General features: G+C 34.2%; 1 protein-coding gene across 1 annotated transcript in view; it reads right to left on the bottom strand.

Moving 5' to 3' along the window:
* The window catches only part of Ent3 (equilibrative nucleoside transporter 3), a 64,319-nt gene that overhangs the window by 17,249 nt on the left and 19,827 nt on the right, over window positions 1-27,243 (bottom strand). The window contains exons 4-6 of the mRNA XM_085824911.1: window positions 21,471-21,759; window positions 3,953-4,140; window positions 193-433 (exon numbers count right to left, since the gene is read on the bottom strand). Of these exons, the coding sequence (XP_085681037.1) occupies window positions 193-433; window positions 3,953-4,140; window positions 21,471-21,759 (718 nt within the window). The remainder of the gene's footprint in view (window positions 1-192; window positions 434-3,952; window positions 4,141-21,470; window positions 21,760-27,243) is intronic.

Below are 27,243 nucleotides of genomic sequence, written 5' to 3'. Positions count from 1 at the left end.
TTGTATTTTTATTGTTCCAAAAGTTTTAATGAAATAATCATTTTATTTCTTTTCCATGTGGCCTCTTTTCTTATTCCCTTAATAGTTACCAAATAAATTAGCACAATTTATCCCATAAAATCAATAACTAGATCATAAACCCTTTATATTTCATCTCATATTTTGGTATATGTTTTATATAATAAAACATACCAGTAAGTTCTTTCTGCTCAGCAGACACTACAGAAGGTGCAAGTATCATAGGGACAGAACCAGATATTCCATTGGAAATACCCAACAAAAGGGAAAATACCATCGCCCATCCTTCACCAGGTAGAACAGGAGAACCTCTTGGAGCCGCACACATGGCAAGAAGTGGAACTAAAAAAATTCGGCTAGCTGATAACAGTAGCAGTTGCTTTTTAGTCCAATTATGTGATATAGATGCAAGAACCTGAAATTAGCAAGTTGAATAATTTTAAAATTAAAAATTTGATAATAATAATATAGATATATCATTTATAATATGTTAATAAACAGACATAAAATTTTAAAACTAAGTAAAAGTGAAACCTTAGATCAGCGCTGATTTTAAATAAAACTTTATTTACTTCAACAGCAAAAAAATTTTGCCTGATTATCCTCAAAATCAGTAGAATTTTTAGCACTAGAGGCGCTATTAGTCTCAAACCTCGATTTCTGACCATGCCACTTTTAAAATGTTGCCATTAGATGTTATTGCCACATATTATTTTTAAAGAAATAATACAGAAAATATTTAAAAAAAAGTATTGCAACCAAATGTTAAGCCATGTGTTGTTTTTAAAGAAATAATACAGTAAATATAAAAAAAAGAATGGTGTCATTTACCACTTTAGCAAGAAATCTAAATATATCTCATATAAAATATTTTTAATTTCCACTTGCCAGCTTATTGTTATTTGGCAAAGCATAAGATGTTTAATTTTTCTTTTTAATCTGCTTGTTGCTGATTAACAAACTAAGTGATTTAAAAGAAATAAATGCAGTTTATCTCTTTTATTGATGCCAGCTGAATCGATAAAATTATCCTAGATGAATTTATTAAAAACATCTTTGTTTCTTTCTTTTTTTATAGGAACTATTTTAAGGCAGCTGGCTGTGCTAATGGCTAGTTGTTTTAACCCTCTGAGCATTATGACCAGCTTTATCTGGTCATCAGAAGTTTTGCTACTTGGCATATATTAGCTTATAATTTAAGATATTTTGCTTTCTTACTTTCTTTAATAATGTAAATATCTTAATGAATGTAAGTTTATGTATGTAAGACTAAAATACCTAATTATACAAACTCAATAAATGTTGTTTGAATACCGGTCTAAATGATGGATCTAAAATCCAGTGCCACTCAGAGGGTTAAAAAGTAAAATGGAGAGGAAAAAAAAAAAAAAAAAAAAGATTTGCTGCAAAAGTAAGGTTCTAGAATAATATAGCTCTTTTGGGCTAAAAAATGTATAACAACACTTAACATTATGTCATCAATTCTAAAGATATATTGCTTCTAAAAATTTTGTAATTTAAGTCAGTGCAAGTGAGTTCAAGAGCAGATATATAAACTGTGACCTCAATAAACTCAGCATAAAAAACCTTATTAAACTCTCTGGTGTGACGTCAAAATCTCAATCCTTTCAGACTTTTTCTTTTTTTATGATGTATTTATTTTAAATTCAAAATTTATGTAAATCTAAGTTTTTTCTTGCTTAACTTTAAATTTTGCATAAGCGTACTTTTCTTTCATGGAGAAATTACCGTATTTGCCAGCCTATAAGACACATTTCCTTTTTTATACACATTTTTGAAGGATAAAACTTTATTACTGATCATTATAATGAATTTACAGTATTTTAAATATAAAGTAATACTTTCCATAAATACCCAATCTATCAAGGAAAGAACATCTTTTGATCATCGTCAGAACCCAGACACTCATCTCCAGAGCTAAACAAAGAGTTACTTGAAACTTCTTCTAAATCAGCATCTGAGTCTTCATGCACAAAAAAAAAAAAAAAAAAAAAAAAAAAAAGCCTCCGTACTACCCAGTTCATTACTAATGCCACACTTCTTTAATAATTTAACCACAATCTCTATTTTCACAGCATCCTATGAAGCTTTGATCCATTCACAAACCTGCAAAATGCTAGGCCTCTTCCTTCTTCCTGATGGTGTAACCTCAAAATTTGAGGACTGCATCCAGCTTTTCCACTTCTCCTTCATAAATGCCTTAAATGGTTTATTAATACAGACATCTAAAGGTTGAAGCCGACTAGTTAGGCGTCCTGGAATTACAGCTAACTAAGCTTTCAATTCTTTGAGTTTAACATCTTCTGTTCTGTGAGAACGAAACTTATCCTATAGTAGTAGGGCAGGTTTCTTCAAAAGTCCGCCAGAGTGCCTCATTTTTCTTTGGGTACAGTCTTCTTTTTAAAAATTTATAGTGAGGGTGATTTTGTCTCGTCAGCACAGCAGGATAAAACAACTGTGTAGAGAGTTTTTTCATGTCCTGAAGCTTTAACAGTAACACTTTTTGTATCTTTGGAATCTACAGTTTTGTTTGAGGGCACATCAAAAGTCGGAGGAACCTCGTCCATGTTTCCTATTTGTGAAAGTTTAAAATGTTCTTGTTTTCATGCATTAATAACGATTCAATGAAATTCAATAACTTTTTCTTCATATTCGTCTGGCATCTTTGCGATATTTTTGTTTTAAGTCTGCATACATAGCTGGTTTCTCTATGAATCTTGAATACATTTCGTATGTTGATCTAGTAAAATTGGCAATCTCTCTATCAGTCGCTATTGCGTTTGATTGGTGTATAATAATTTTTGTAGAGACTGAAAGTCTCAGTTTTCTATAGTCTAAAACCAAAGTATTCAGTTTACTATGTTATAGCTATGCAGATATGTTGTTTTTGTGCCATAACTTGCCAACAAATTTAAGAAAATTGAACAGTAGAAATTTCACACACTTAAAAGTTGTTTACAAAAATTGGAAAGTTTAAACGAACCCAGCTTTGATTGTCAATGACAGAACATGCGCATTCACTGTACTCTACGTAACTGTAATATTCCTACACTCTGCAGGGATACAAGAAAAAAAATTGCATGCTTCCAAAATAGGAATTGCTTCTCTATAGGAAATTTACAGAAATGAATGTAATCAAAAACTGAGTATCAATGTATAAGGCACAACCCATTTTCGTGACCTATTTTCAAAGAAAAAAGTGCATTTTATACGCCGGCAAATATGGTAAATAGCATTTTCAAGGACTATGGGGATGAAAGTGGGGAGATAAACCAGCAAAAATAATGTAATGTTTTCTCTCAAAGGTTTTAGGCCTATTAGATGTACTTAGTGCAAATTAAACTAAACTATAATGAAGTAAAAACACAATATATGGATTCATTGATAAAATTATATCTTAATAATAACACATACAATACATGGATTCCTTGATAAAATTATATGACTTAATAACAAAGATTTTTTTGGAAGTAATGTAGGGAGGGGGGGATTAGGAAAAATTTATTCCATATTTTTTTGAAACATTGTATGTGATGATGCTTTAATTTATTCATAACTACAGCATTTTTCTTAAACAAATCGGGTACAAGTAATCCATTCTTAGTTTTCAAAAGGTAATTCCTCCCTGATGCTATTTGAAAATACCATTATTGATACAGAATTGAACATAATTTCTCTACAAAGTCACATTTATTGACAAAATTAAAATATTCTGTACATACAATAAAAGAAGAGGAAAAAGTATGTGTTTCAAAACAGCTTACACTGAAAAAAAAAAAATAGACCTGATTATCGAATTTTATTACAAGTTACTATAATGATGAATCATATTTTAAGCCAAAAAATTGCTTATTAAAAAATCAAAACTAAAAAATATAATTCAAAAAATAAAGATTAAGAATACAATACTTACTTTACCAATAAAATCAAAGAAATTAAAGATTGCCATTAGTATAACAGGCATCCAAGACCCGAGGCAGCAACTTATTATCTCACTTTCAATGCCAGGAAACAGACATAACGTCACAAAATAGGCTAACCCAATGCTCAGCATATATGGCCAGATAAGACGAGAAACTTCCCATCTATTAGCAATGCCACCTATCAGGGAGGGGGAAAAAATGTTTTTAGGCAAATTTCCAAGCCATCTACAATCAAGTATTATAATATGGTAAGCCTTTTCTATATTCCACACCTTGCATTAAAAATATTCAGTGTTCTATTAACTTATTAATATAATTGGACAACACTGAAATTGTGCATCCACAAAAAGTTAAACATATGCCGAAGCTAATCTTTTTACACCATTATATACAGTGGTACTTCAGTATACGTTTAATTTGTTCCAGATCCATAAATATATACCAAATGAACTTTTCGAATAAGAAATTAAAGAAAAAAATGATTTTTATAAAAATAATCCTATTATTACTACAGTCAAAAGTCGTTACTTCGGCGATTCCGGATTATCGATTTTTCCGGATTATAGATCATCAGTTTAAATCTGGTAAGATGGCATGCAGAAATTATAAAATTAAAAATATGAAACCGTAATTTATGAAATAAAGAACAATTATGATCTAATAGGTATTTAAATTAAAAAAAAAAAAGAGCTTCATATTTATTTGTTTATTTTATTAAACATTTCTTTCAATGTAAGTTGTTTAAGTTGCTTCGTTTTATGTGATAATACTTTCTCTTTAATTCTATAAACAGACATAACTTCTTGTTCAGTTACAAACTTCTGCTGTTCAAGTCCTATAATTGCTGTGTATACCGACTAATTTGTCAATACTGACTAATTTGTCAATCGAAATATTTTCGTTTTCAATAACCTCTGTGTCACTTTCTTCATTATCGGAAGCGAATTATAATGACGAGGAATTTGATTTAAATCATATCAAAGACAGAGTACATCGAGATGAATTACTACATTTAGTAAGGAATTATTAGCCGAATAAAATAAAAACAACTGCCCTGAAGATAAGGATAGTGCTGACAGATCAACTTCCAATTCATTACGCGCCATGCCCCCCCCCCCCCCCGCCGAGTAGCGTGAAATTGATAAACAGATTTCGGAATTGTTAGAGAATCAAAGGATATGCCTTTATCCATTTTTTGCAGCAATTCCACTTATTGTTTAATGGACTTCGAAACATACTTTTGCTTTGTAGATCCTTTACATATTAGTCAATATATATCGGAAATTCTATTTGACATAATCGAAAGTTCAAGCTTACTTTTATAAAATTGCTCTAACAGTCAGCAAAAAATAATAAGCCGGATCTAATTCGAAGATTAAGAAACAACGCAATCTGCAACATTAACTGAATTAGATAATTTTAGCTTAGTTTATACCGTTATACATTAAACGCGCATGTGTAAATGTATTATGCGCATGCGCACATGCATATTCGCAGCTGTAAAGATCTTATGCGCATGCGTAAACGCCTATGTGCATGCGTCAACACGACGCATGTGCAGAAAGTTTGTAGCTTTGAGGTGCGGATTATAGATCATTCCAGATTATGGGTGTCTGAATTAACGAGTTTTGACAGTATAATACTATTCTACAGATGCAGTGGGTGAAATATACACTGAACATAAATGAAGCACAATACTGTACATACACTGTGAACATAGCTTAACAAACTCGTGTAGAACTTTTCATAATTTTAACTGGCCGAAGAATATAACGACAGAACACTTTTGGATGCACTGAAATAAGAATGCTTTGACGTAGATGCGTAGAAATAATAATTGCGTAGATACTTGATGCTTAGAGTGTCCATCCATTTTTGAAGAAGAAGCAGTCGAGCTGGATTAAATTTCTTTTATTTATTTAAATTCCCATTTTGTGGCCACAATTCACTTGGCACTCTACTCATGACTATTAAAGAACATTTACAATTTTGTTACTATTGCCATAGAAGAGAATTTACCAGCACACACATGATTGCAGAAAGGCGTCTGGCCAAGAGCAAAGCACATGCAAAAGTGACGCATCAGTTCATAGAAAGAAGGGAGGGAGTCAGTTTTTAGTTATGGTTTACAATTTGGTCAAGAGGCATCTGCATTAAGTGTTATGTAAGATCGCATGATTAATTTGAATGACACAGTTTAGACTTACAGCGTTATTTTTAGGACAGAGAGATGAAGTTTCCAAATGAAATAAAAAATTAAAGAGGCTACAGTGAATTAAATTTAGAAGTTTTCTTACATACATATATAAAAATATTTTTAGGAAGCTTTGACTAATGACTTTATATTGTTACAAAATGACCAGGCATGGTGAGATAGAAGCAGCAGTTTTAGCAAAGCAGTTTTAGGGTTGCCATAAAATGGCAAGATAATGCAGGGTTGCCGCATTTGGCGACATGCCATGAATGGATGGAGAACCTTCTGGAATGAATTCTTACCGGTTTAGCCCAGAATGTTCTCGAACACCAGCCAAAAGCTATATAAACCCTGCTGGTACGTGGAGAGTTAGTTAGTATCGAGTGTGTGCCTCGTCTAGCAAGCTGATAGTCAGTCATTGAGCGAGTGCCTCGAAGTCAAGCGCTGAGTTGGTTGTCGAGTGCATCAAAAGAGCGAGTTTGAGTATTGCGGTTAGTGCATTGGTGAGAGAGCATGTTGAGCTCCAGAAACGACTGAACCGAAGAGTCGGGAGCCATGCTTTGTGTGTCGTAGAGTGCTTTGCAAGTTGTAGCGTGGAGAGTCTCGAAAGTACATGGAGTTCCGACAACGACCGAGAAGAGTCGGATGCTGTACTCTTGTGCTTTACAATGAAACTGTCTTCACCGTTATAGCCTGATAATCTGAAGGCTGTGTCGCTGATTGTTTCAGCGAGTGTATATAGTAGATCTTCGATGACTGTAAAACGTGACTTTGGAGCTGTCCTGATTAATATTGGCTAAATAAAGTGTGTTTTGATACTTCATCAAGTGCTGTCATCATTATTCATTCCAAATCAACACGAACCCCGTACGAACGTGAAGGAAGAAAATAACGTAACAACTGGTGTCAAAAAAGAAAAAAGCAACAACATAATAATACAGTCAAAAGTCGTTAATTCGGACACCCGTAATCCGGAATGATCTATAATCTGGACCTCAAAGCTACAAACTTTCTGCGTCAAGAAGACGCATGCGCATAGGTGTTTACGTGTGCGCGTAAGACCTTTACGGCTGCGAATATGCGAGTGCGCATAAAACGTTTACGCATGCGCGTTGAATGTGTAACGGACGGTATAAGCTAAGCTAAAATTATCTAATTCAGTTAATGTTGCAGATTGCATTGTTCCTTAATCTTCGAATTAGATCTGGCTTATTATTTTTTGCAGACTGTTAGAGCAATTTTATAAAAGTAAGCTTGAACTTTCGATTATATCAAATAGAATTTCCGATATATTTTTACTAATATGTAAAAGATCTAAAGCGAAAGTATGTTTCAAAATCTGTTTATCAATTTCGAAATCTTTTTATCAATTTCATGCTGCTTGGTGGGGGGAACGCCGCGGCGCGCAATGAATTGGAAGTGATCTGTCAGCACTATCCTTATCTTCAGGGCAGATGTTTTTATTTTATTTAGCTTATAATTCCTTACTAAATGTAGTATTTCATCTAGATGTACTCCATCTTTTATATGATTTAAAACAAGTTCCTCGTCATTATAATTCGCTTCTAAAAGTGAAGAAAGTGACAGAGGTTATTGAAAACGAAAAAATTTCGATTGACAAATTAGTTGGTATTCTCAACACAGCAATTATAGGACTTGAACAGCGGAACTTTGTAACTAAACAAGAAATTATGTCTGTTTAATAGAATTAAAGAGAAAGTATTATCACATAAAACGAAGCAACTTAAACAACTTACATTGAAAGAAATGTTTAATAAAGTAAACAAATATTAAGCTTTTTCTTTTAGTAAATTTTGATACCCTTTAGATCATAATTGTTCTTTATTTCATAAATTACGGTTTCATATTTTTAATTTTGTAATTTCTGCATGCCATCTTACCAGATTTAAACTGATGATCTATAATCCGGAAAAGTCGATAATCTGGAATTGCCGAAGTCCCAACGAGTCCGGATTAACGACTTTTGACTGTATATATAAATTTAATACTTTTTTTTTTACTTATTAGCCCTCACTTTCTATGTGTATGGATAAATATACGTGATATTAACCATATAATGTTTAACAAGATATTTATAATGCTTTACTTACTAATTTTGCAACATATTAAAGGTCATATGGTAATATAACATTTAAAATGAAAAGAGATTTTGGAATAGCAAATCCTATAATAAAAAACTCAGATGTAATTTTATTTTAATGGTTCATTCACAAGTTCACCGATTATAGTATAAGCATACAAGAACTACATTTGCTTTAAAAAGGATGCTTTTATAGAAGATTTTCTGAGGAAAACTGGCTTATATTCAGTTACACAGTTACATTTCAGTTTCAACAACAGGGTCTGCATGAGGATTCAAGGCAAAACATGAAATCCAAAGGCTACTGCTAGGAACCATACATGGCAAATTTTCAGTGATTGGGGACCTTAAATAATTAGCCACTAATGGGCTCAAATTTTGGTTATAAGCTGTGGTGAGCTAGAAAGTTTGCACAAGCCCACTGTTGAATTCACCATTAATCTATGTTGTTCTTGTTGTTTGTTTGTTTGTTATGCAACAACAACAAAAAAAAAAAAAAATTAAGTCTTCCATATTCAAGTTATATTTTGATAGACATCAACTTTTTTATATTAAAGCATGACAAAAATTATTTTTGGAGCTTTATCGAGATAATTTTCATAGGAAAACTACATAATGAGATTTCTAATAATATACAGGAAACTGAAGTCAATACAGCCTACTAGTGCAAGTCAAAACCACCTCTAAGAATTTAAAGTAAGGGTCTAGAACATGAGTTCTCAACCAGGGAAGGATTTCATAGTTTTAGGGGGGATCACAATCAACTTTTTAATTAGTTATTCAATATTTAGTTTTAGTTATGAATATAAAAACTGCTTTTATTAAATTTTTGATATTTATCAATATTTTCTGTACTTTTTGTTGCTTAATCACTGAAACTTTAAAAAAAAAATAATCTAAATTTAAATAAATATTTGTACTTTTCAAGTTTCAGAAAGGAGTATTGGGAATGAACTTTCAGTAGTGGTGAAGGGGTTATATGGGGCAATAAGGTTGAGAACCTATTGTCTAGAAGATGTTGGCTCAGGCACTGTAGGTGTTTAGGAGGTGTCATATTAAATAATACTAAAGATGAAGGAGCTTTCAGCTCGTTAAATAATATTTCCATAATAATTTCTTCTTTGATGGCACAACACATTTCAGATTTAATGATAATCTCCTTAAATGGAAAATGCCTACGAGAATTTCATTCTAATCTTATGTAAAAACCCTTTTTTGAAAAATCATCCGTTGAACCGCTTGCTTCAGAACCTCCTAAAAAGTCAACTGAGGTGAAAGAAGAAAATAATGTGAGGCAACTTCTGGCATAAATTGTGTCATATGATTAAATTTACTTATTACCTTCTATTAAAGAGAAAAATATGAAGCAATAAAATTACTGAAATTAAATATGCATAAAATTTATACACAAGTAATGAAATGATTAAAAATTCAAGGCCATAAGACTGAATGTACAAATCAGTAATTGGTTGAAACCCGAATTTTGTGGCAATGGATGCTTGTAAATGCTAAGGTAAGGAGTGATAAAGATCCCTAATCTCATCCTGTAATACATTCTGCTAGGCATTCCTCTATTGTTGCTCCAGATCTGTAACACTTTGGAATTCTCGAATCTGGCAGCCTACTATACATGTTTGATTAGCAAAAGGACTCCTGAGCTGGTTAGACAAGGAAGAGTATCAACGGCTCAAAGATAGCCCAAAGTTATGCAAGCTGTATGGGGTCTAACATAATGCTGTTGGAAAATGGCTCCAGGATGACATGCCATGAAGGGTACTGAAAATGACTGCAGGATGTTTTAAATGTAATGTTGAGCTGTTAAAGTTGCATGCAGGATGACTAAGATTGACCTGATGTCATAAGAGATAGTACCTAACACCGTCATCATCTATGCGATTCTGTTGATGTTGTGGGATTAAAGGCACATATTTTAAAAGGTCTTTGTGAGCACAACTTTGCCTCAGCCATGCACCATAAGATCATGGAAGGTGCCACAGGTTGTATGGAAGAGGCTGCAGCACAATGGATAGAAGACAATGATGCTGTTGAGGCAATTTCGACTTGTTGCACAATCCTACGATCTTGCGTCACATTCATGCACCTTCATCTGACACAGCCTTGATTCAGCGAATGAGTACCTTGCAGCAACCATTGTTGCCAGCGCCTTTGCACAGCCATGCCTGTACGATACAGGTGGCAACCTACTGCTTGGTATAAACAGCCTGTTTCACACATCCTTCCTATGTGACCACCTACAAAGTTTTTGACAATAATTGTAATGGGATTATTGGTTGTGTCTCAAGGGAACTGTAGTGCCAACAATGAAAAAAGATAAATCGTCTACAATTGTTATTTGTTTTATGATGCTAGCTGCTCAGTAGAAATGAGCGCTATGACTGAAGGTAGCATTCATTGGCCTTTAAAACTTAAATAATTTGCATACTCTGTATAAAGGAATTTGCATACAAAATATCGAGATAATCAGATTGCTCTTTTTTTTCCCCCTTTCAAAACAGTGTTCTTTATGTAATTTTTACAACACCTTTGATTTTTTTTAATTTTCAAATACTTTATTATTTATCTTTTTTTTAATTCATGCACAATTATTTGTAATTTCTCATTTTCTAAAAATAGAAACATTTAATTTGAATTTGATATTTTGTTAATATTTAAAGAATTAGAATTTCTGTTTAAAGTAAATAAATATTCAACTCCTACACATTATAAAGGTGTATCTATTTTAAAATATGATCATTTTAACATAGTTTATCAAAAACCTTAATTCTCATACAGACTAATAATTATTGTAGCAAATAAGGCAGAAAATATCATGACATACATGCTAAAGTGCTAAAGTGAAAGCTCTTTGTTAGACAATACGCACACCATCAGTTTGCAAGTAAGAAAATACAATTATACAATGTTGAATCGTAGCAAGACTTCATCAAAACACAGCAAAAAGAGAAACCTAGATATAAGGAAAACAGTTTGCCTTCTGAACTGTACTCTGTATCAGTGGTTCTCAACCTTTTTTGCCCCATGCACCCTTTGCTAGAAGATCATTCCTTCTTCTTTCCCAAACTCACAAAATACATATACAAATTAATTTAAGTTTAGAATAGTTTTTAACTTCTTTCATAATTTAAAGAACAAAAAATGTAGAAAATGTTGATAAATATCAAAACTTAAATAAAAATTGTATTTTAAAATAAACTATAACTAAACACTTAAAGATAAAATAAAAGGCTGACATCACCCCTTGAAGTTATGACATTATCCTCAAGGAGGAATTCCCTCCTGGTTAAGAACCCTTATTCTATATCTTTTATCTATTAGCATATTTCAATATGCATTCTGTGTATATGTCTTATGTATCTTTCATAATCAAATTTCAATATCTATTTAAAAGCATTGAATGAATACATTTGTTTTTACAACCAAGAATTCAGAAATGAAAGTGTTCAATTTTCTCCCAATTCTTCAATTTAAAAAAAAAAAAAAAATTTAAAAGCTGATTGCACCACTGGTTAATCTAACTCCATACTTTGCAGTTGATGTCACCACTGCAGAAAAATTAGTTTAATCTTAAAGTATATTATTATTATTTTCAAGTTTCTTCAAAGGAATTTTGCTATTGCAAAGTGAACATATATATGTTACTTTTATAGGTCCATATTGTAAAAAAAATCATTTCATCAGATTTCTTTCAGTTCATTTAAAAAGAGTTCCTCTGTCGATTTAAAATAGGAATTTTATAACAAGGTTTATGCGTGTAAATAAATGTCAGGGTGGCCTGATATCACTTTAGCCACCACTGGTATTCTTAATGATATTCACAATTGGAAGGTTAGCGAAACTCTCTCGTTCAGTGACCATCGCTACATTGAGTTCAGAATTGATTCGGAGCACCAATTTATAACAAAGAACAGATGGAAAACGAAGTATATAAACCTGAACAAATTTAAAGATGCACTCTCAACCCATATTGAAAGTCTCGTGGCACAATGTAACAATTGCAACAGTAGTAAAGACACCAACGCCATGCATGAAGATGTTATGCAAACACTGCTCTCAGTGTGCAAAAAAGTCTTGAAAAGGAAACATTACGCAGCCCTGAAATGCACTCCTTGGTGGAGCACCACGCTGACTGCTGAACGCAGCAAAGTCCGTGCCCTAAGGCGCAAAATGCAAGCATGCAAGGATCCCTTAGAAAGAGAGACACACTCGCTAATTTTTCGAAAGCACAGAGCTGCTTACAAAAGACAGATTGCAAAAGCAAAGTTTTCATCCTGGAAAGAGTACTGTACCAACACTGCGAATAAGTTCGGAACTGTCTTCCGTATTGCACATGACAAGATGTTTACACCTACTAATCTTACTGCCACAATAAACCACGGAGCAGTAACTAGCACAGAAGTAGTTGCGCACATTCTGGACAATATCTTAGACGCAGACACAGATAATCCCGCACAAAGAAATATCAGAGCCAGTGTTGAGCAATATTACAATACCAAGAAAACAGATTTTGAACCACTGCCAAACGCCAAAGAAATGAGCGACATTGTTAAAGCGTTAAACACCAATAAAGCACCAGGTCCTGATGGGATAGATAATGGCATTCTGCAAGCCATTAACAGTACGCATCCGGAGTTACTGCATGCCTACATTACTGCGTGTTGGCGCAACAGATATTTCCCAGCCGGCACGAAACTTGGTGAGGTGGTGCTCTTCCTCAAAGCGAAAAAAGACCCTAATGTACCAACGCCTTACCGGCCTATTTGCCTTCTTCCTGCCTTGGGTAAAAGTACTAGAAAGAGTCGTCATTCAAAGACTTAAACACTATATCCTGTCTGGACAAAGCATAAATGACAAACAATACGGCTTCATTCCTGGCAGATCGGTGGATCACGCACTGCAGCACCTACGAAAATTAATAGCAAATAACAGAATAAATAACCAACATAGTCTCATTACCTCTGTGGACATACAGGGCGCTTTCGACTCATTGTGGTGACCCGATGTACTGAAGAGATTACAGGACATGGGTAGCCCTAAGATTCTCTTTGACCTTATTTACAGCTACCTAAGTGATCGCCGCTTACAAGCCACTACAGACGCAGGAGTGCACTCATGTTCCATCAATAGAGGCTGTCCTCAAGGATCCTGTCTGGGTCCACTGCTCTGGAATCTTGTAACGGACACAGCGCTGACTCTCTTTAACACAGATCCTCACACGGAAATACTGGCTTATGTCGATGACTTTTTGCTGGTAACCAAAGGGCACAGCCGCAACGCATATGAGACTAAAGCACAACAAGCAATGGACAAGATGGCCAAATGGGCCAATGACCATAAGTTAGCTATTGCCAACTCAAAAACCCAAGGTATGCTTATCTGTTCAGGTAAGCACCATCGAAGAACCCCGTGCATCAACCTTCATGGAAAAAATATTAAAATAGTCAGAAACTTGAGGTACCTTGGAGTTATAATTGAGGACACATTGACTTGGATGCCACATTTAAAGGAGGTCAAGGCACGACTTCACAGGATATTTCATTCCATGCTCAGAACAGCAGCACCAACATGGAGAGTTTCTTCGAGGATGCTTAAGACGTGGTACTCTGTAGTTGCTGAACGTATTGCACTATATGGGGCCTTCATGTGGGGTATAACAATCACTACTAAAATGGAGAATCTGCTACGCTCAGCACAAAGACCACTCCTCTTGAGCATTACTCGAGGATATAAAACCTCGCCCACTAATGCTCTAAACGTGATTTCAAGACTACCGCCTCTGCATCTCTTAGCTCAGCGCGAGAGTGCAATAGTGCGAGTGCTCCGACTCAAAGAGACAATAAGTTTATGGGACAGGACTTATATTTATACTGACTATGAGCAAAGCATTCCCGAGCCACCTTGCCACCCGAATTCAATATCTCGATTAACTGCAGGTCACCAACATGGTTCAACGCCACTGCAATCTACACCGATGGTTCCAAAGGAGAATGTGGCACCGGTAGCGGATACTGTGTTCTTCTTGGGAACCAGATCTTAAAGACCTGGGAAAGAAAGCTTAAGTACCACAACTCAGTTTTTCAGGCTGAACTGATTGCATTAAAAGCTGCACTTGTCTACGCACTGAAAAATAACTACTCCAGTATATATTCAGACTCAGCCTCTAGCCTCCAGGCAATCCAAGGCACATGTAGTAAAAATCCACTCGTCAGGGCCATACAAAAACTCTTACTACGAACACCTAAATACTATAGGCCTGAACTCCAGTGGGTACCTGTCCACACTGGAATACTGGGTAATGAAATTGCAGATGCAATAGCCAAAAGAGCAGCTACTGACCCCCTGACTTTGTTCAAGTTATTTCTGTCAGCGGGGCTACCTGGCTGATATGCTAACTACCCAGTGGACCGGCTGCCTCGCTGTCGGTGGAAAGGAAAGAAAGTAAAGTGTAAAACTCTACAAATGGTAAAAGTAAAGCTTATTGAAGTTAATCGGTAAGGATAGGAAGATGGATGTTATTGAATGCAGAAGGCACCCAAAGTATAAAATTTTTACCAATTGAGTAAAAGTTAATGCTCAAAAAAGTCATTAATAAGGACAAGATAAAGCGACATGTTGATGCAGAATTTAGAAATCCTACCCCCATACCTTTCCAATGTTTATTCCAATTCCAAAATTAAACACAAACTGGGAAAACTCTATGTACTTGGATTTACTGGTACTATGGCTCACCAGGATAGCTGAGTAATTTGGAGAACTGGGTTAGCTTTGCTATAGGCCACAGCAAACTGGAAGGGCTACTTATTAAATAAATCACGTTGATCTACACTCATGGACAAAAAAATTAGCGCACCAAGGATTCTTCAAAATGAAACGAAATTTTACATACGTAATGACAACTTTGATATAAGTAAATGATAAGAAAATCAAAGAAAAAGGATAATTTATTTCAGAGAAAAAGGCAAAAGAACGGAGGAGTTAATACTCCGTTGGACCCCCTCTAGGGCGAATGCACGATGCGATACGATTAGGCATTGAGTCACGTTTTGTATGATGTCTTGAGACATTTTGTTCCATATTTGCTACAACTGCGCCTCTAGTTCGTTCAAACACGTGGGATGCCCAACTCGTCGTCCCAAATAATCCCAGATATGCTCGATTGGAGACAAATCTAGGGATCGGGCAGGCCAAGGAAGGGTAGTAACAGTGTGGAGACAGTCTTGTGACACCTTTGCCGTATGAGGCCAAGCATTGTCTTGTTGAAAAATGGCTCCTGGGAGCCATTGCATGAGTGGCAACACATGTGGTTGCAGGATTTCTAGAACATACCACTGGGCTGTCATGGTGCCATGTAACAATACTAGGGGTGACCATGTATTGTAGGTAATGGCACCCCATACTATCACACCAGCTGTGGGAGCAATGTGTTGCTGTACAGCAAAGGCAGGATTGAGGCGTTCACCAGGGGGCTCTCCGCACAGGAACACGATTGTCATCACTGCCGAGATTGAATCTGAATTCGTCGCTAAAGACAACCTGGTTCCATTCCAATGCAGTCCAGTTTCCTCGTGCTCGACACTACTCCAAACGGAGGCATCGATGGGTGGGCATCAAGGGCAGCACACATAATGGGCGCCGCAATACCAACTGTCGTTCAGCCAGGCACCTTCGTATGGTTCGAGAAGACACAGGGGCCCCTAGTGAAGGTGCTACCTGTGCCTGGATGGCAGCCAATGAAGCAGTTGGCTGTAGGCATGCATTTCTTATGATGTGGCGGTCTTCTCTACAACTGGTCTGTCGAGGGCATGCTGAGCCTGGTCTTCGTGTACATGACATCTCTCGGGTCTACTGGTCCCAACACCTCCTCACAACACAATCAGAGTGGCCTAATTGATGAGCTACTTGCCTAACTGACCACCCAGCTTCCATCATCCCGACGATTCTCCCCCTCTCAAACTTCGACAACTGCTCATATTATCTTCGAACACGGCGCAATGGCATGTCTACCTCAGCTCTTCCTTTGTAAATGATTTAGCACACTCAAACAAGCTTTGGTTACCTGTTTTATATTTCTCAGAGTACGACGTTCAATGCCCTCTACTGGCTATATGTAATGCACAATCATGCTGTATTTCTAATCATTTGCATATCTCCCCGACATGTACCTTCATTGCAAGTTTCGTTACGATCCTGCAATTATTTCTTGGTGCGCTAATTTTTTTGTCCATGAGTGTATTTTTCACTCTGATAACAGAAGGTTAATGATTCAGAGTCATAATCAAAATGAGCTGGTAAACTTCCTCCCACATTCCATAAATATCTTTCACTAATTGTTTACAAAACTTGGTGGTCAGATAAACACATTCCAATCCCATAAAAGTCTTAGTAGGACTCATGCAAGGCATTATCATGTTGGAAGACAGTAATATTAGTAAAGAAAAAGATTCTGATTAATAGGTTTAAATGATCAATTACTATGTTAACATATCTGTTAGTGTAAATGATAAATTAATTTGCCCTCAGACGTACAAAAAATTCTAGGGATGTTTGAGTAAACATCCCCCAGACTGTTAAACTACTGCCACCTGCCCAAAGGACAGCATGAAAGATTCGTTGGTTCATGCCATATATCCTATTTTCCGTCACCATAATACTTTTATTCACCTGACCAGTTGACTTTTTCCTAATTCTCTACAGTCCAGATGTAGTAAGATTTGTAAATTACAGCCTCAAAATTTTGTGAGAATAGATGTAGACTTCATTTGTCAAATCTAGTTTTTCTATGTTTCACTTAGTCTTTGTGCATAAAACTGCATTTAGACGTGTTAAAATTTGAAGTGATTTGCTGCACATATACTGTTTTATTATGAGATAATACAAGATATTCTCTACAAGCATCTGTTGCTGGTTTCTACCACATTTTCTTACGACTAAAAGGTTTTTCCAAATTTCACAGTATAAATACACACTTGCTATGACATTTCTTGAAATTTCCAAAAGTTTGCCAGCCGCTGAAACTGTAGGTGTTCACCCCTGTGAGCAGTTTGTCCATAATCAAATGCTCTTAGACTGGTGCCTTTACCCATAACAGCTTTTATCTGCTGTCCAAAGCTCCAAAACAAATGCCCCTTATTGCGTACATCATCTTTTTGTAGCCACTAGAGTGAGCATATTCTACTCTATTTATTTACATTGTCCTATCAAAGAAGCATACAACTTGTCCTTTCAACACACACACAATAAAAAAAAAAAAAAAAAAAAAAAAAAAAAGAGAGAGAGAGAGAGAGAGAAAGAGGAACTGATGACACACTTTTATTCATTATATTTCATGACAGCAAAGATTATACAGCTCAAAAAACTATTTCAACCAAAACACAAAGCCTATTATTTTTGAAAAAATTAATGATACCTAGCCATCGTGGGATAAAAACTTGTCATACAGGGAATAAGTATAAAATCACCATTTATGTCTATTATAGTTTCAGAAACATCACATTTCTTTTAATTAAGCAATGCCAGAGATAAGTTTTTAAGAAGTAAAATAGTCAAGTACCTTACATATTGTAACATACTTGTAGATAGATCTTTATATATATTAACAATTTACTTGAGAATGACAAATCATTCACTTTACATCACATGGCTTCAGCTCTTTTCCGATAAATAAAATCTTACTGATCTTCGAATTTGAACTAATAAACAATTTAAGCTGTCACATTTATACTAATTGTGTAACAAAAATTAATAAAAATAGATTATTTTCATTTTGGATCTCATTTAGTTACTATTTCAAATAATCTAAAACAATAACTAAATGAATATACTGGTATCAAATTTCTACTGAGTTATAAATGTATAAATACACCTTTATAAGAAAGTTTTTATAAGTACCCTTATACACATAGTTTTTAGTTTTCTCTTTTAAAAACATGCTGCAACCTGCAGAAAAGGGGAAGGGAGAGGGGGAACCTGAAGTGTAACAAATGGGTATGAACCTCTTACCTGGAGCAAACAAGGTCAAAATGTGACCAATTGCAGTGGGCAGCCAATACCATGAGTACTTTGAAATTTATTATGCAGAAATATGTCAAAAGTTTAAGGACTAACTCCTCCTTAACTTTAGTCCATTCTGAAAAGTTATATGTATATTCAAAATATCCTTGTTCAAGGTTTAGATGCAACTTAGATTCAACAAATACCTAGTTTTCTCTTTTTCTAAAATGACCACACTGTATTAAGTAACTATCAAAATGTCTAATTTCATTACTGAAATAAATTTTTTATGACGCAAATTAGGTTTTATCAATCTGTGCACTGCAAGTGATCCCCAAAATCTGCCCTTATGTTTCTCCTAGATTTTTCAACAGGATTAATTTTAACTGCATATACTACACTATATCTGAACATTAGACTTTGGATATTACACACGGCATTTTCATATACATATTTCCAGTTTGGCATCCATAAATTTTTCTCCCAAAACTGATATTTTAAGAAATGTTTTACTGGTTACGTATTTTAGGTGAAACCTATTAAAATGGCAGTTGAAATATTCCACACATTTATAAAAATATCCTGCAGATAAAATATTGCTTTTAAGCTATTTCGTGGACTACTTAATATAACAGGTAAAAAAGCAAAAACTATCTTAATTAGGTAAGAAAATCACAAAATACTAACTCCAAATTGGAATAATAGATATAAATGTGATATTCAATAACATAATGATATAAATATACATAATGATATAAATATGACATTATATATTCACATTTATTATTATTATTTGAATATATTGTTACATTATTTTCTTCCTTCCCGTTCGTACAGGGTTTGTGTGGATTTGGAGTGAATAACGATGACACTTGATGAAGTATCGAAACACACTTTATTTAGACAATATTAATCAGGACAGCTCCAATAACACGTTTACACAGTCATTGAAGAACTACAATAAACAGGCTGGAACAATCAGCGACACAGCCTTCAGGCCATCACGGTGAAGACAGCTTCACTGCACAGCCCCAGAGTACAGCTCCCAACTATGCTCGGTCGTTCTCGGAACTCCACGTACTATCGAGACTCTCCACGCTACAACTTGCGATGCACTCGACGACACACAGAGCATGGCTTCCGACTCTTTGTTTCATTCGCTCCCGGAGCTCAACACGCTCTCTCAACGATGCACTAACCGTGATATACTAACAGACTGCTTCAGTGAACTTGATGACCCACTCGGCACTCGCTGCCCGGCTGTCAACTTGATCGACTCAGCAGGGATTGACTCGCTAGATGAGACACCATATCGATACAAACTATCTCGCACTTTACGAGGCCCTCTCCACGAGGCATACTCTTCCTGGCTGTGGACCAGCAGGGTTTATATAGCTTTTGGCTGGTGTTCGAGCACATTCTGAGCTAAACTGGTAAGAATTCGTTCCAGAAGGTTCTCCAACCGTCCATGGTATATCGCCAATTTTGCCGCCAAATGGACAATTTCTCATCAAATGTGGCAACCCTGCCTTCTTTCGCTATTTTATGGCAACCCTAAAACTGCCTTGCGGGGAAGCCATCTTACTGCGCCTGTACATTTCATAACAATATGAAACATCTGGTTAAGAGTTAAGATGCTTTCAAAATTTATTTTCTGCATGAAACTATCTCTAAACTATATTATATCATACATGCAGGAAAAGCATGAAAACAGCCAGCTTACTTGCTGGGTTTTCAAACAAGCTGAATTATAATTATCAGTATTTAGTGATCTTTTCTACTTAGCTACCAGTAGGTAAGTCATACTACAGTCAAAAGTCGTTAATCCGGACTCGTCGGGACTTCGGCTATTCCGGATTATCGATTTTTCCGGGTTATAGATCATCAGTTTAAATCTGGTACGATGGCATGCAGAAATTACAAAATTAAAAATATGAAACCGTAATTTATGAAATAAAGAACAATTATGATCTAAAGGGTATCAAAATTTACAAAAAGAAAAAGCTTAATATTTATTTGTTTACTTTATTAAACATTTCTTTTAATGTAAGTTGCTTCATTTCATGTGATAAAACTTTCTCTTTAATTCTATTAAACAGACATAATTTCTTGTTTAGTTACAAAGTTCTGCTGTTCAAGTCCTATAATTGCTGTGTTGAGAATACCAACTAATTTGTCAATCGAAATGTTTTCGTTTTCAATAACCTGTGGGTCACTTTCTTCACTATCCGAAGCGAATTATAATGACGAGGAACTTGATTTAAATCATATCAAAGACAGAGTACAACGATATGAAATACTACACTTAGTAAGGAATTATAAACCAAATAAAATAAAAACATCTGCTCTGAAGATAAGGATAGTGCTGACAGATCAACTTCCAATCTGCCCTGTGAAATTGATAAACAGATTTCGGATTTCAAAACATACTTTTGCTTTGTAGATACAAATTACATATTAGTAAATATATATCGGAAATTCTATTTGACATAATCGAAAGTTCAGGCTTTCTTTTATGAAATTGCTTTAACAGTCTGCAAAAAATAATAAGCCTGATCCAATTTGAAAATTAAGGAACAACGCAATCTGCAACATTAACTGAATTAAATAATTTTTGCTTAGATTATACCGTTCGTTACACATTAAACGCGCATGCGCAAAAACATATTCACATCCATAAAGGTCTTACGAGCACTCGTAAACGCCTGTGCACATGCGTGAACGCGACGCATGCTCAGAAAGTTTGTAGCTTTGAGGTCCGGATTATAGATCATTCCGGATTATGGGTGTCCGAATTAACGACTTTTGACTGTACTTTGTAAGTGAAATTGCCGTAATGGGGGGGGGAGGAGAATCAGAGAAGAAACAAAAATTAAAATATATTAAAACTTAATATAAAAATGCTGAAATCAATGCATGAAAACCTCCTCCTTAACTTAAAAGAACAATTTGGAATTTGCTTTGTTAAATATGCTATCCCAAATACTGAATAATAATACATTCACATACCTTGTGTAATAATAATAAATGCAAATATGCAATGCAAAATGGACCATGCTAAATGTTTCTTTGAAAGGTGTGTTGGATATAACATTGCATTTTATTAAAAATGGTGACCCCCAAAAAAAGAGAGGAAGATTAATTTCATTCTATATAACAAATCACATATAACAAATGTACTCATACTAATTTAATGACAACTTACGTTTTATGCCACTCCACCACTGGATATGTTTGGTATATGCAGTACCTCGCATGCGAACTACAACCTCCTGAACTCTATATTTTGTACCAGATGCCTGTGGGATAGCTGCATTAACAGACTCGCATGATGTCCTCCAAGCATCAGTATCATCACTAACATCAGGCACAATCTGATCAAATTTTTCATCTAATTGAAGAATAGAATCAGCTCTTGGTGATGAGGGGGGTGTACGAAGAGACAGTACACCATATTTGCCACATTTCATTTCAGACGGATCCAACATATCTACCTGAATAAATTTTACACATATGAACCTATATGAGACATAATTCATGCATTATCCACAGCAGAAATATATCATTTTCATAATAAAAGCAAATATTATCAAGGTTCAGTTTTTAAACATTGGCTGTTTTTAAGCAAAGTAGAGCTACCGGGATGTAATCTATCTCACAAAGCCATATTTTTTTATTATTTCTAAGACTAAGAATGATGAGACATCTTTTCACAAATAACACTGAAGTCAGGCTCTTCATTAAGTTAACTGCTACAATATTTTTTTTTTCTGTTCTTCCTGTAGCATAATCAACAGCAATTGATCAAGTATGTTTAATATGCAGCATGACCCAGGTCATTTAAAAAATATTCAAGAAAGATAAGTTTGGAGATTCGAGACAATTTATTTAGTATTTAGTCACTCCATCTACATCTGCTTCGTGAACAAACAAATTATTTGCCCAAAGCAAGAATATTTCACACTACTTTCACAATATAAAACTGTTCCCACAATTTAAACATCATGTTATTCCCAAAATATCAGTGCAGACATTAGACTTAAAAAATTCCAGAATCAAAACTTAACAGTCAAGATTAAAGCACTGAGGGAAACATATCATTACATGACTCATAGCACCTTCAGATTCAATAACAGTAAAATACAAATACTATTTATCTAGCACTTGTCATATTCTAACATATCTTTCAGACATATCATGCTTTAGAGCAGTCTTTCAAACACATGGTCTATAGGCCAGTTCAACCAGCTAAAATTTTTAATTTAACTCTTCTGTATCATTATTTCAAATTCTAAACAATTTCAAATTATAAATGTTTACAAACACATGAAATCTTCAAAACAAGGTAAGAAGAATAGAAACAATAAGGATGATCCTGCTTCAATACGAAAGGGCTGTCAACCAAAAGATAATAGTTTTATTAAGTATCAATAAATCTCATTAGGCAATTCATGAAGTTTGGAAAGGAAGGAAGTACAAAGTTAAAGATTTTAGTGACTTTCAAAAAAAGGTTGTCAATCCATTGATATTTATCGTAAGTGGGGAAACATTATAAACATATAAAAAAAAACAACACATTTTAGCAATTTAAAACATAAATCCTAATTATTAAATAAGAATTACATGATGCATAAAAAAATTTTCAGTTTTCACGAGTTTTATCCGTAATTTATTCCGCTGTCATTCTCCCCATGTCCACAGCAGCCTGTTTTGGCAAAAAACATCACAGAATTGCACAAACTTAGTATTACACTTTAGCTGTCTACTAAATGCAACTCATACACACAGTTACACAGATTTACACATTTAAATTTATTTGAAATTAGTCACTTCTGGGTCAGTGTCACGTCACTTTTTTTTTTTTTTTTTTTTTTTTTGTGTGTGTCTGTACAGTTGGTGAGGTATGACATGCGAAAAAGAGAAAAATTGCATCCTTGAAAGTGAACTCATCACTACTTACATATCTCATATTCTGCAATTACTTTTTTGTATTTCTGAATACTGTTAAGAGATCGTGCAACTAGTCCTGCTTCTACATATTTTTACAGTGAGATATCCTCCTGCCTTGAATAGAAAACAAAATCATTTTGTATTTTCTGTGATTTTGTTTTATTTAGTTTAGTTATTGTTGCATATCACATTCAACAAAACAGCTTTTATGATGGATTCTGAGGGCAGTGAATAACATTGTCATGTTTTGGGGGGAGAAAGAGGCAATCTAAGCATTAAAATAATCTGCAATGAATTCAATAGGGTTTTTATGCTTTTATGGCCAAGAAAGACTGTACAAATAATTTTCAAAACTTATTTCCCATATTTTAAAAAATTATTTTTATTAAGATATTTATCTTAAATAAAACTGCTTACTGTCAAAAATATTTTGCATTTTCAAATTCAGGATAGAATATATTAATTTTCAGCAATAGAAAAAAATGTTTTTGGTGGGAAGGGGAATGGAAATTGAAAAAAAAAAAAAATTCTAACCAAGAATTCACATTTAACCATGGCAATACAGACATTTCGCCGTTTTGCTCCAAGCCATTAAAATAAAAAAAAAAAATAATTAAAAAAAAACACCTCTAAATCATGTCTTTCAGTCTTAAATACAGTCACCCAGTTAAAATAATCAATAAACTTGAATATTATGAAAGTAAAACATGGATTCTGTTTTTGCCATTTAAAAGTACACATTTTTTTAAAAATATATAGCATTTAGAAACAGACAACACATCATCTACAGAGAACTATCTCGCAATCTCACTGACCTGGGCTATTAAAAAAACAAGGTTACCAGATTAAAATCTTTATCTAACAACAAAAGCACCCAATTTTGGCACACATCTGATACTTCACTTAAGCCTGGAAGGAGAATAATACGTAAAAAAATAAATAAATAAATAAATAAATAAATAAATAAAATAAATAAAAAATTTAAAAAAAAAAAAAAAACTGAAATGTTTCAGATTTTAAATTACGTCATAAGGGGCGTTTTTTAACATTTTGTGTGTTACCTTTCTTTATTAAATATCATGTTCCTCGCACTTAAACCATAAGATCCAGTGCAACAGCAATATCGCAAAATAGTTTTAAAACGAGCATATCTTTAGAATTTCCGATACAGAGACTCACGCGCTGGAGATAAAAATGTTTTTTCTGCACAACGTTGCCATTGCTCGCTTTGAAATCCTTGAGTTTGTTAATCAAAAATTCGTCAAAGTTTTAAAAAATAGGAAATCGATCATAAAACAAATTTCAAATTTCAAATTTGGTCTTCCACATGCTCATATTCATTGGAGGATTACGTTATTCAAAATTCGATGACTCTATGTACCGTTATTTTATGACAATGTGAGAAATATACATACATTTACGGAGATTTTCATTATTTAATTTCTTCAAATATAATGCAGGACTCTAACATTTTATGGCAACAGTTTGAAAAGTGAACCGACATTTATCCGTCCGACGCAAAATGCCAAAATGAAACTAATAAGTCCTTCGGGATTCAAATCCCTTTGGACTAAAAATAAAAATTATAAATAAATAAATAAATAAAACTTAGCTATATTCGACTTAAACATTCACTTTTTAAAAGCTTGAGATAAGTCAATATATGAAACTGGGTATGTACTTATCGCAAAATCAGACAAATACTTCAGAAAACAAGAGCTAGTATGAATCATGTGTTCGCTGAAGTACAGTAAAAGCCGACCATCAGGCAGGCATTAAACTAACTGGAAAAATGCAAGCAATTGGAATATTTAAGAATTTTAGAAAAAGAATTTTCCTGAAATATATAGTAAATGAGAGATCTGTAATGCCATTATAGAACTTGTCATATTATTAACACATACACGTTGTCAACGGACAGTGTGATTTAGCACCAGTTATGGATAAGAATGATGTCCCAACACAATCTTAAGAAATTCATTTTAGTTTAATACAAATTTGATAAGTTCTTGATAGGCTAGTCAAATATTTGAAAAGAAGGAAAATAAGCTCTATTTTTGCCTCACATTTTGGGAAAATGGTTAATATTTAGGACTGCATGAAGCGGAGCCATTTACAGAATTCGGACATCAAAATAAGCGACTTTTAAAATGGATAAGCAATGGCAATGTAACAAAAAAAAATTATGATAAGCAATTCAAGCTTTTTATATGCTACATCTCTAATTTGTATCTCTTTATTATTTAACTAAATAAAGAACAATCTGTTCATTAAAATTTCTACCAAAATGATTGGCAACATTTCTGTTAACTTTCATGTTTAGAAAGATTTCATAAAAGTCAAACTACTTTAGCATATATGACTGTAATGCATATTTTTGTTTTCAAAATCCTGTACAATTTTAAATGTAGACTATAATTTTAAATGCAGAAATGTAGACTATAATTTTAAATGCAGAAATGTAAACTGATATTCACGTTGGTAATAAATAAGATAATCATTTTTATAATTTTAGACCAGAAATTTTTCCCACTGATTTGTCTTTTCTAATATGAATTCCATTTTTTATACAGTCAGCTATCCAGAATTTTTAGGTTACCTGGAATCTGGTATTTCCCAAGTTTTCCAGGTAGTCGAGCTTTTACAGCACTGATTTTTCATTTAATGAGATATAAATCAGATGCTTATTTGCCTAGGAGGAAGAATTCCATATGAAGTTTGTTTCCTTAAATTTTCATTAAGAATTTCTTTTAAATTTTTTCACAGAAATATTTATGTATTTAAATTTTTTCTCACTTAAAATACATGTATTATTTACATGTCAGTGTGTTCCAGATTAAGCCCATACATGTTCAAGCCAAATAATTAGACTTGGTTCCAGTGAACAACCTCAGGAAAAGAAAAACTGAGCCTCAAAGCCAATTTTTTTAAGCTGAAGTTAAATAAAGGCTTTCTTCTCATCGCTGTTTGTGGTACCATAATCACACATTTCAAATTTACTTTGTTGAATGAAATTTTTGTTATCGAGTATAATATAACATGCTGTGTTTAAATGTCAAGACAGCATTTCTGTCTTAAAAGAACAGACTAGCAAGAAATGCTGTTCTGCAAAATATACCATAAAATATGACTGGCACAGAATAATGTTCATCAAATGAATACTCTAAAATATTAACATGCAACAACCTTTCTTTAAAGCAGCAAGCTCTGAGAAAGCTATTAATCAGATACTTAAAATATGAAGAAAAGGACAAAAAAGGTAAACTTTGTTTTGGAGGAGTGGGGGTATATTTGACTTCGCAAAGAGCATATGAGAGCTATTTGCCTAGGGGAAGGATGCCTTAGTGGAGGGCTTTTGAAGGGGAACTGGCTCATATACATGTTACACATAACAAAAACCAATGTCTATGCAGCCAGCCCATTTGCCTGGAAACAAACCCAGATCGAACTACCAGTTTTCAGTGATTTTATCCCCCTCTAAAAAAGTAAAATATTACTGATGAAAAATTAAAAAAAGTCTGTTTGGTTACATTTACATTATAACGTTGCGCGCCTCTAACTAGCACGCAACCAAGAGGTGACTGTGAAAGCTTGTATAAACCACAGAGTCTTATAAAGGGTTTAAGTCCCTTTTTATTCAACGTAATAAATTACAATGGCGTCCTCTTGACGCTTACAGACTGTGCCCACTAGGCAGTCAAATAAAAATAAGAACCTGAAAAGAAAGTAAAGACAATATTCTAACTACGAGGCTCTCTAAAATAACTAACTCACCGCGTTTTACAAATACCGCAGCTAATTCAGCAGACTTGAAGCTCACTGGAACAATTGCAACTACTTTCCGCCAAGCACATAGGCCGCAACGCGGGGTTCTTCAATTCTCGATAACTACCTCCGCGCTCGCTAAGTAAGAATAACTCTCTCACCGAACTCGTTTCCTTCTATTTCAATCATAATACTTCCGCTGATAATTTGAATGCTTGCGCGTTCTACTCAAATTTACATATTCTGGCATTGGCAGTTCCAGG

Source organism: Stegodyphus dumicola, chromosome 10, assembly GCF_044657685.1.
Source record: "Stegodyphus dumicola isolate Sdum_Otavi_A_Nest chromosome 10, ASM4465768v1".
Classification (NCBI taxonomy): Eukaryota; Metazoa; Arthropoda; class Arachnida; order Araneae; family Eresidae; genus Stegodyphus; species Stegodyphus dumicola.
The sequence above is the reverse complement of the archived record's forward strand: the minus strand, read 5'-3'. Positions and strand labels throughout refer to the sequence as shown.